Below are 10,356 nucleotides of genomic sequence, written 5' to 3'. Positions count from 1 at the left end.
ACAGTTTGTTTGACTATAAAAACACACAAAGTCGCAGCCAAAATCATATATAAGCTGCTCACTTTGTGGGCCACTTGCAACTTGTCGCGCTCACCTAAGCTTACACACGTACACACTCACACACAGGTAGATAGCCACACTCACTCACACACACACAGAAGCACATCTAGGAGGCTTATACTCACACTTATATAAGCAAAGGAAATGCCTTTCCTTGCATACGAATGTCAGTCGGGGGTGAAAAAAAAGGACACAGTTCATAAATTTTTCACAGTTTGCTGCAACATTTTTGCTTTGGTTTTGTTCCTCATTTAGCCGGTCTGCTGTTCTCTATCTAGAGTGTCTCTGTGTGAGTATGGTTATGTGTGTCTGTTTGTGTATGTGTTTTAAGCAACCGCAGCCCACGCGCCTGCGGATATGCAACAATATAGTCAACTTTCCCTCTGTTGGCATATTATGTGCACCGGGCGTGACTAACATGCACATGTTCAACTGTGCTAAAAAATGTTACACCCCCCGCCCACTCTTCCCTCTCTCTACCGTCACGTGTCGCACATCTAGCACTCCGAGTTAGTATAAAGTTAAAAAGTCGATTTTTATTCTTACTTCTATTGTTTTTTTGTTTGTCTCTGGCCTTTTTTCTAACCAACTTGGTATTGGATTCTATATGTGTATATTTACAGCAACATGGCCAAGGATTTAAGCACTTTGGGCTGGGATTATCTCATGTTCGTGTTGTTTATAGCACTAACAGTCTTTGCTCCGCTCTGGAAGCGCATATTTGGCAAAAAGAAGCAACGCAGTAAGGCAGATTATGTCTTTGCCACGGGCGGAGTATCCATAGTGGCCGTTATGATATCCATAGCCCGTGGAACACTGGGTGTACGATCGGTTCTAGGTGAGTATTAAATTACTTATAAGTTTAACCTTGAATAACCTTAATTTTATGTTGTTGTTGTTTTAAGGCTATCCTAGTGAGCTGTTTTATCGCGGCTCATCCATGTGGGAGATAATCTATGGCATGATGAGTGCTTATCCAATTGTATGCTTTATGTTTGTGCCAGTCTATTTTAATCTGGGCATCACCTCTGTCTATCAGTACATTGATCTAAGGTGAGTTTCACTCGACATTTGTCTCCCATCCACCTCCCCCCCACATCACCTTCTTCCCTTCTTACACCATTAAGGCAACATTGTTCAATTAGCAAAACGGCAAAACGACGACAACATGGAAAATTCTTATTTAAACATTCATTTTAATTTCACAAATGACCGTCGCACAGAGCGCACACAATTTTATTCTTCATTAAGAAAGCCAAATGAAACTAAACAGAGCCAGCTTGATGCTGTTGTCGCTTTCGCTGCTGCTGCTGCTGGCTAAATAAATTTGAATTACATTTTACAAACAAAATAAAAAAAACGAAACAAAAAGTAAGGAATAACAAGAAACTCTCCAACAACAAATGGCCAAAACAAAGGCAAAGCAAACAGAGCAAATAATCTAGATATTTGTCCTTGCTGGGCCTGGTCTTTTAGTTATTGGACTTTACTTTCGACTCGACTGGCTCGACTTGCCAAGTCTGTCGCAAGTTGTCGTCGTCATCGTCGCACTGGTCGCCTAATTGTTTTTTAAGTTCGAAATTAGTTAACAAATTTGTTATCAAATGTTTGCAGTTTCGACAACAAAATTCAATTAATTGCAAAAACTGACAAATGCTCAACACGCTGCCAAGGGAGTGGCAAGTCCGGGGAATTGTGTTGGCATAATTTGATTGAAATTTAATTGGCATCATCGTAGGCGGAGAGGCCAGAAGCCGAGCCGTGCCAGATACGCTTCTAGGCACAATGTCGTTTTTTTCTTCCTTTTACTAAGGAATGGGAGGGACATGGTCAAAATGGAAAGTGAAAACGAAAGCAAACGAAAGCTGTGCGAAATTGTGAAATTATTTAAATGTTTCCCATAAGACGACATTGGAAAAATTAGCATAATTTGTAGTTGACTCATTGTAGCTAAATCAGTGACAAAGTGTCACTAGTTATGCGGCTCTTGGCATTGAATGATTGAATTAATCTACATCTTACTCAAAGTATATATTTTGAAGCTGGCCATATAAATCTTTGTCATGCTCAGTTCATTACCACGATTATCATTGACTATAAATCTCTCTCTCTTACTGTCAAAACGATTCCATGTAATTATGTAGTTAATTATTTTAGAAACTTTTCAATTACATTCAAAGCTTTTTAGCTCTGCACAAAATGGGAAGCATTTTAATTACATTTTTCTTACAAACCCCAGTCCCAGCATTTTCAAGTAATTCATTTCAACAGAATTTTCTAAAAGTAACGCTAATATCAATTTAAACACTTTTTAAATTGAATAAATAAAAATATGTCAAATAGAAATACAAATATTTAATTATTGATCACTTGCCACATTTGATAAATTTGGGACACACACTTGATGATGGATTTTTATCCAGATGTTTGACTTTTCTAATGAAGCACTTAATCAAATTCAAAGTCTACACTAAAATCAATCGAACACACATATATACAGATATATGTAGTAGGTACTTTGAAGCAAAGAAAGACGACTCTTGTAATTCAATGTCATCAATCTTAGTTTCACCCATTCAAAAATTCCCTTTGAGCAGTGAATGTCAAAGTTTCGCACATAGTCTTCTATTTTTTTTTTTTTTTTGGAGGGGGCGTTAAGAATGGTTGAGATTGAGATGCCAAGCTGAGGGGAGGGTGAGGAATGTGAAACAAAAAGTTGTTACAACATTTTTCTTAGAAGCCGCCTTATTTTTGGTTTCTTGTCAGCACAACTGGCGTCTCGCGACATGTTTATGCATACAACTTCATCAAAAATTGGCAAAAAGTTGGTGGCAAAGAGAAAGCTTAGGCATAGGCCGATAAGTGAATATGCTACAAATTGCCAAGCCACTTGGCCATCAGCGGCACAAGAGAGACAGAGAGTGAGAGTAAGAGATTGAGAATGAGGGGAGGAAGGAGACAAAGCCTTGACTGCTACAACAAGATGACAATACACAAAAACCAGCAAAATTCATAAATACAACAAGGAAAGCCAAAAACCAAAAAGAAAAAAAATTGAATCAACACACACACACCCACACACACACATAGAGAAAACAAAGAGCCCACTCGGGCTGCGGCTGTTGACAAATTGTATGACAATTCGTTTGTGTCATAATGTTTATAAATAGCGCGTGTTCTGCCTGTCAGTGGCATCAGGGGCATGTGGCATGCGGCATCAAGCAGTCGGCGTTGACAGTTTGGCCCTCACCCTAAAGGACCTTACAGCACCCGAAAAACTTACGAAAACAAAAAAAAACCAAGAAAAACCAAAGATACTCTTATATACAGGCACGCATGGATTCTCTTACTTGTCAGACGTCTGTCGCAAGTGACGTCTACCACTCAGCAGCAGCAGCAGCACCAACATCACACACAAAGACAGAGATAGAAATAGATAGGGAGACAGAGAGAGAGGGAGAGCAAAAGACATGACCCTTGACTCGCAGAAAACTCAAGTGTTATCTGCTGGGAAAGATTTTTGTTACGAACATTTTGATTTGCTATTTGGCCTCACCCAATCCCACACAAACGGAAAAAAGAACTGTTGAATTCAATGGTCAATGGCAGGGTTATCCTGTTCTTCTGACTCCTTCTCATCCTTGTGCTGCCTTCTCCAACTTTCTGTGTTTCTGTGTTGAAGGCAATTACATGTAAATAAATTGATATCAATGCGACAATTGTTAGCACTTAGCAAATGGAGTGACGAAAACCAAACAAATGCATTTGAATATCGCTTGAATATTTACGACTAACAAGAGATGGCCAAAGTGCACAGAACCCCACACCCCACTCCAATTGGCTCCCCCAATTCGTTTCAACGTTCAAAGTTCAAGAAAAAAAGGTAAAAAAAAAGAGACTAAAAGGAGGGTAAAGCCAACATGGAAGTATACGCATAAATAAAGACATTTTCGAGGCAGGCAAAAGTGAGTGCTACCATGATTTGCAATTCAAAGAGGGCCAGATACACAAAAATAAGAAAAGAAGCAAGTTGTTAGGAGTAACACCCATTTAAATGTGACACATACATAACCCACAGTTACCCATTAGCTGTTTTAAGGTATATAAGGAACTTTGGCCAACAATTTTAAACCAATAACTCCATTGACTCAATCAAAAGTTTAGTTGAAACTAAAATTAGAATGACAATATAAATATAAGATAATTTGGTTAGAAACAAACTTTCAAGCAATCTTAGTCTTATTCGAATATACCTCAAAAGTCAATGAGTTTAATGTTAAATTGACTTAATGGAAGCAGATATCCGCCACATCTCACCATGAATGAAGAACGGAATAAAGCACTTATCATCTCACTACTCACTCCCCATATATGTGTGTGTGTAAGTTCTGAATTCCATTCCCCTGATGGCTCATTATGTTTATTTATGCATGGCATTTAATGCAATCAAAAGGTAACCACCGTGATTTAGCCACCTTTAATTATAAAATGAACTGGAAGCTGGCTAGGACTGCAGCTACCTAAATACCGATTATGTGGACCAACTTAAGCGCCATCATATTGGCATTAATTTGTGTTTTTGGCCCACTAAGTTGGCTTTGCGGTCGATTCAAAGCCGATTTGAGGTAGGCTTAAGTAGTTCTTGGACTATTAAACTCTATTCGTATTGAAATTGATGCAAAGCAGCAGCCAACGATAATGCAGTCAATTGGTAAATACAATGGGACAGAACCGAAAATAAGTACTTAAAAATAATGCAACTGATTTAATATTTTACATAATAAAAGGCTATCTTTATTTTCAACTACTGTGCGCTCAGTCAGTAAAGTAGAATAGGGTTAGCAATAATTATTGCATACTTTGAGGTACTTACATTTAATTTAAAGTTATTAAGGCAAACCATTGTGAAGGCTTTAGAGATTGCTTCGTTGCGGCGAGCTAGGCAAATCAATTAAACTGAAACAACTGGCTCAAAGTAAACATACATATACATACATAGACATGGACATGGACATAGACATAAAGGAGCATTGTAGATGCCGAACGAAGGAAGAACGTTCAATCAACTGGCAGCCAGTGACAAGCCCAAGTCATTACTCACACGCTCACACAGACACAGCAGACGCACACAAAGGCAGCACTTATTGTGATGGACACAATGTTAACAGGCTAAATGAGAAACAAATGCCACAAAAGCAAAAGGAAACAACAACAACGAAAAAAAGGCAGGAAAAAGAGTGTGAGAGAGAGAGAGAGAGAGGACAGACTGGGAGCAATAGCACTGAGAGTAAAGACAGAAAAGGCCCAAAAACAATAAATCCCATAAATCATATTAAATTGACATATCAGGCAAAAATTGACCGCAAGCAAAAGGAATGTGGACACCCGCACACACACACATACACACACACACATGCCTAGCAATATACTGTTTTCTATTGTGTATGTGTGTGTGTGATTGTGAGTGCTACAATAATATTTCTTTATCAATTTCCCTTACAAGCTTAGCCACAACACAAGCAACTGATGATGACGAGAGCCATGTGCAAATGCCTAACAAAATGTTTGGAGGCCATGCCACGCCTCTTCAATCAAGAGAAATGTTTTTGTTTTTTGTCATACGCCTCATCCATATCAATTTAGCAAATTGGCCAATTTCGTTCGGGTCAGATAAAACACTTTAATAAATTCTCTAAAAAATAAAAAACAATTATTAAAATGCTTAAGGCAAACTGCAGTGCAATTTAATAGACTGAAAAATACTGTTAAGCTTACATGCACAAATTGATATTTGCTTATTGATTTACACACACACACTGACACACACATACAGAGAAAGAAAGAGAGAAAAGGAAAATGCTGTTGGATTGCATCATTAATAACTCAACTGACGCCTGAACGTATGCAGCAGTTTTTTCCGCACCACATAAACTCAATATTACTAAGGATTATGCCGATTGAAAACGGTTTGTACTTGGCAAATCAATATATCTCTGGCCGCTGTGAGCCTTGCAATGCGGTAGTCCTGTCATTTGCTTAGTTTGAGCCTTAAATTAATGACAAGAACCCCAACTAGCCTTACTAGTTATTTATGTAACAAACTTAAATTTCCTTAGACTTAAGTTATATTTCGGCTAATCCAATTCCACACAACCAGCGGTTACTTCGTGTATTAAAGCACTTAAATTGGGGTAACACAGTTTCTTAGCCCACCACATAACGCATTCTAAACGATCATTAAGGGCCCAGAAAATCTTCCAATCCTCCATCCTGATGCCAGTTCTGGCTACTCGCAGTCGTGTCGCGCAATTTTTTTGCATCAAATTAACACACAAATTTTTATAACCCTTGGCCATAAAAACCACCGGGGCCCAACCTCTCAACTATAAAAACAATCAAAACGAGTTACACAGCCGCCAATTTTCTTAGGTTTATATTTTTTTTTGGTTTCTTGCCTTGTTATACACATATATACGATTTTCTTTCTTTCTTTTATATAATACCCTATACTTGAAAGGAAAGACAGAAATTCATAAAAAATTCTCTATGATAGTAACTTTTTTCAGGAAAAATAATGAATTTTTGAAATACTGATTTATAAATTATTCCCTGTTCGTAATGTTTGTAATATTCTTTAAGAAAATTCAGGGTATTAGCAATTAGTTTACCCAAATTTTTATCTAGGGTATTAAAAAGGACTATTCATTTGTGGAACTGATGATTTTTGTGTTGTTTGCTGTTTTTTTTTTCTTCCTTGCTTTGCTGTCGTAAATTCTATTTGAAGCTCCTTCTGACTCCTCTCCACTCATAACTCTTTTACTGCTGCAGTAAATCATAAATGAAAATAAACTGAACTGCCACATTAAAACTTTAATAAACGCAGCTAATAAAAATAAATAAATAAAATGCAAGAGCCAGCACCTTGACTAGCTAGGACCTGCTGCTGCTGCTGCTGCTGTTGCTCCAAGGGACCTTCCTGCAGGAAGAGCACTAGCTACTGTTCGTGCTTAATTGGCCAGCTTGCACTCATCTGTTCCATTTCATTTTGAAACTCGTTTCAGATTTAAGAGTCGCTTGGTGCGATGCCTGGCCTCGGCCACTTATATTGTCAGACAAATCTGCAATCTGGGCATTACAGTCTATACACCGAGTGTGGCATTAGCCACGGTCATTGGTATACCCTATTGGGTCTCCATTGTGGGCATGTCAGCCATTTGCATATTCTTTACGATTTTGGTAAGTAATTCTAAATGCAAATTTATTGTTATTTCTCCAATGACTTTTGCTTTTTTTGATTTAGGGAGGTCTGAAAGCGGCCATCAATGCGGATGTGATTCAAACTGTCACCATTCTGGTGGTCACAGTGGCCGTTTGTATTCAAGGAACCATCTCAAGCGGTGGACCCAAGAAGGTTTATCAACTGAATCGGGACAATGGTAGGTGGGGAGAAGAGATAAGGTTGCTTGGCTTTCGATTGATCATAGCAGCTTATTAGCGGAAATGCTGTCAAATGATGCCAGCTAGTTATGTGTGTGTGTGTGTGTGTGTGTGTGTCGGTTATGTCCTGTGACTGTTCCACATTTATGCTGACGAATGATGACTATTAAAATGGCATCCATTCTGTGTTGCTGTTGTTGCTGCTGCTGCTGCGTCGGCTCATTATGCACATAAATGATGATGATAAAAGCGGCATAAAACAGCAGCAAAAGAAAGATAAAGAGTGAGAGAGACAGAGAGGAGAATAGGCAATGGTAGGATGATGGGAAATGGATGCCTTGCATGACGACAGTAATAAATGTCTGACGGCAAGAGCGTTTGTCACTTGAATTTGAGTTGCGTTTGGTTGTCAAACACGCCTGGGAATCCCCCCACATGGCAGTTGCATGCAATCTATTTACATATATGTTATGTATTATGTATTTGTATGTATGTGATTGCAATAGAGATTTATATATTTTTGTCTTTGCTAACAATTCTTTTGTTCTTATTGTTGTACTTGCACTTTAGGTCGTTTAAATTTCTGGAACTTTACCGGCGACATGACAGTGCGAGTCGATACACTTTCCGCCTGGTTGGGTCAACTTTTCATGTCACTCTCACAGATTGGTTGCCAACAGAACTTTATGCAGCGCTATGTCAGTCTTAAGAGCCTCAAAGAAGTGCGAAAGTATGTAACAATTGTGGTATTTCCGGCTTGAACGTTTATATTAATTATCGCTTTTTCGTTACCAGTGTGATGCTTATGAATGTGCCATTGGTATTTCTATTCTTCTCACTCTCTTGGCTCTCTGGCATGGTCATCTATTCGGCTTACATCAATTGTGATCCCCTTGCCGAGGGTTATATAAAGAAAGCCGATGAAATATTGCCATTCTTTGTGGAAGATCAATTGGGTTTCCTGCCCGGTTTTGTGGGCATCTTTATGGCCACCTTGTTTAACTCTGCTTTATGGTAAGTCCTAAAAGATATTTCTTTTTATTTTTAATCTCTAATACAATTGAAATTTTCTAGTATTATGGTCTCCAATCTTAATTCCCTGGCCACTGTCTGCTGGGAGGATTTCGTGTCACAGCTACCCAAATTTAAGGGACTCTCAGATAAGCAACAATTGCGCATTATCAAATTGGTTACTTTCATTTGTGGCCTCATCATTATGTGTGTGGCCTTTGGAGTTGGTTTGCTCTCTGGTGTCATTGAGTCATCGCTGCAGGTCTTCTCGGCAACATCGGGACCTCTCTTGGGCTGCTTCCTGCTGGCCATGATGGTGCCTGTGGCTAATTGGAAGGGCACTTCGGCTGGCATGATCAGTGCCTGTGCTTTTGTAGTATGGATTATTGCCGGTGGCATGACCGTTGACAAAAGCACACTTCAATTGCCCACCTCAACAGACGTATGTTTATTAAACTAAAACTTAAACAAATCAAAATGTAAACTTTTGTATGTGCAATCTCTGTTTTAGGGTTGCTCAAATTACACCTTCTCGGATAGCATTGCCAAGCCCAGTTATACAGAGGAATCCTGGCTTATGAGTCACACACCTGTCAATAATCAGACCTATGTGGCACCTACACAACGGTGAGTTAACCACAAGAAATCTCCTGAATTTCTAAATTAAAGTGATGTGTATTCTTTTCTTTGTAGAACTCCCTTGGAGACATTTTACTCGATTAGCTTTATGTACTATAGTTTGATTGGCACAGCTCTAACAGTTATTATTGGGACCATCATTAGTTTGCTCACCCAACATCCAGATGATGAATACGATGCAAAATTGTTACATCCTCTGATTTTCCGCTGTTACGAACGCCTAAGCGGGCCCAAACCCTACTATGTCAAACATGAGGAGGAATCCGGTTTAAATGGACGCAGTAGCAGTAATTCTTCGGCCACCACAACGACATGCAAGGAAGAGAAGATCAATCATGCGTATGAGTCGACGCCAGATGAGAAGAAGGTAAATCCCATTGCCGTGGTCTTTACCACCGCCGAGGGTGAACGTGCACAATCCATTTGTGATGGCAGCAAAATTCAACTGGACACTGTACCCGCCGGCGAGACAGGCGTCTATCGACAGCTTCAGGGACATAAGTCTGCTCTTTGAGTGAAATTGAACCTCATAAATCGACCCCACCATCAACACCAGACCGTACTTACCTAGCGTAGTCAAATATACTAACTAGTTCGTAGGCTAAGCATTAGTCTAGACTCTAGACAAATTTTTTGAGAGAACTTAACCGTATGAAGTCTACAAGGATGCTGTGATTATTGTACGAGAGAGTTATATATTGTTGAGCAATATATCGAGAAGTCTCTCGTATATTATAAAGAGACGATTTTTATTTATGTGTACTTATTGTGTGGATGTCTGTATGTATGTTTCTATGTTTATAAGCAAAGACAATATTTTGTATTATCTATTAATCTTTTGTGCAATAAATAAAGCTCATGTATTTCTATTTAAGGTACATAAAACTGCAAACTACAGAAAATAAAAGAAGGGGGCAGCTTTCAGTATTTTTTTAGGTCAACCAACCATCGTATTTAAATGTGACAGTTTCCATTAAGTTGCAGTTAACACAATTTACCCTCTAAAACAAGAAAAAAACTTTCATTAAGCCTATTAACAATGGAAAAGGATGCTGCATTCGCTAGGAAGATTTTTTCATTCTGAAATCAATAATAAAAGCATTCGTGTTTATATGATTTCATCTGAAAATGAAACTTGAAATTATAAGCTCCATGGCCTTTTATATTGTACACCACGTCGTATGAGTAATAATACTTAAAATGATTGTG

At 38.6% G+C, this 10,356-nt stretch overlaps 1 protein-coding gene across 1 annotated transcript; it reads left to right on the top strand.

Moving 5' to 3' along the window:
* Positions 1–391: 391 nt before the first annotated feature.
* Positions 392–10,025, top strand: LOC6649864 (sodium-coupled monocarboxylate transporter 1). Its single transcript, XM_047009263.1, has 10 exons — positions 392–569; positions 684–898; positions 966–1,113; positions 7,122–7,296; positions 7,361–7,496; positions 8,068–8,227; positions 8,293–8,511; positions 8,572–8,950; positions 9,020–9,135; positions 9,202–10,025. The coding sequence occupies exons 2-10, from the start codon at positions 688–690 to the stop codon at positions 9,659–9,661; spliced, it is 2,004 nt and encodes a 667-aa protein (XP_046865219.1). The 5' UTR covers positions 392–569; positions 684–687; the 3' UTR covers positions 9,662–10,025.
* The last annotated feature ends 331 nt before the right edge of the window (positions 10,026–10,356 follow it).

Source organism: Drosophila willistoni, chromosome 3R (genome assembly GCF_018902025.1).
Source record: "Drosophila willistoni isolate 14030-0811.24 chromosome 3R, UCI_dwil_1.1, whole genome shotgun sequence".
Classification (NCBI taxonomy): domain Eukaryota; kingdom Metazoa; phylum Arthropoda; class Insecta; order Diptera; family Drosophilidae; genus Drosophila; species Drosophila willistoni.
Note: the sequence above shows the minus strand (reverse complement) of the source record. Positions and strands in the feature narration are given on the sequence as shown.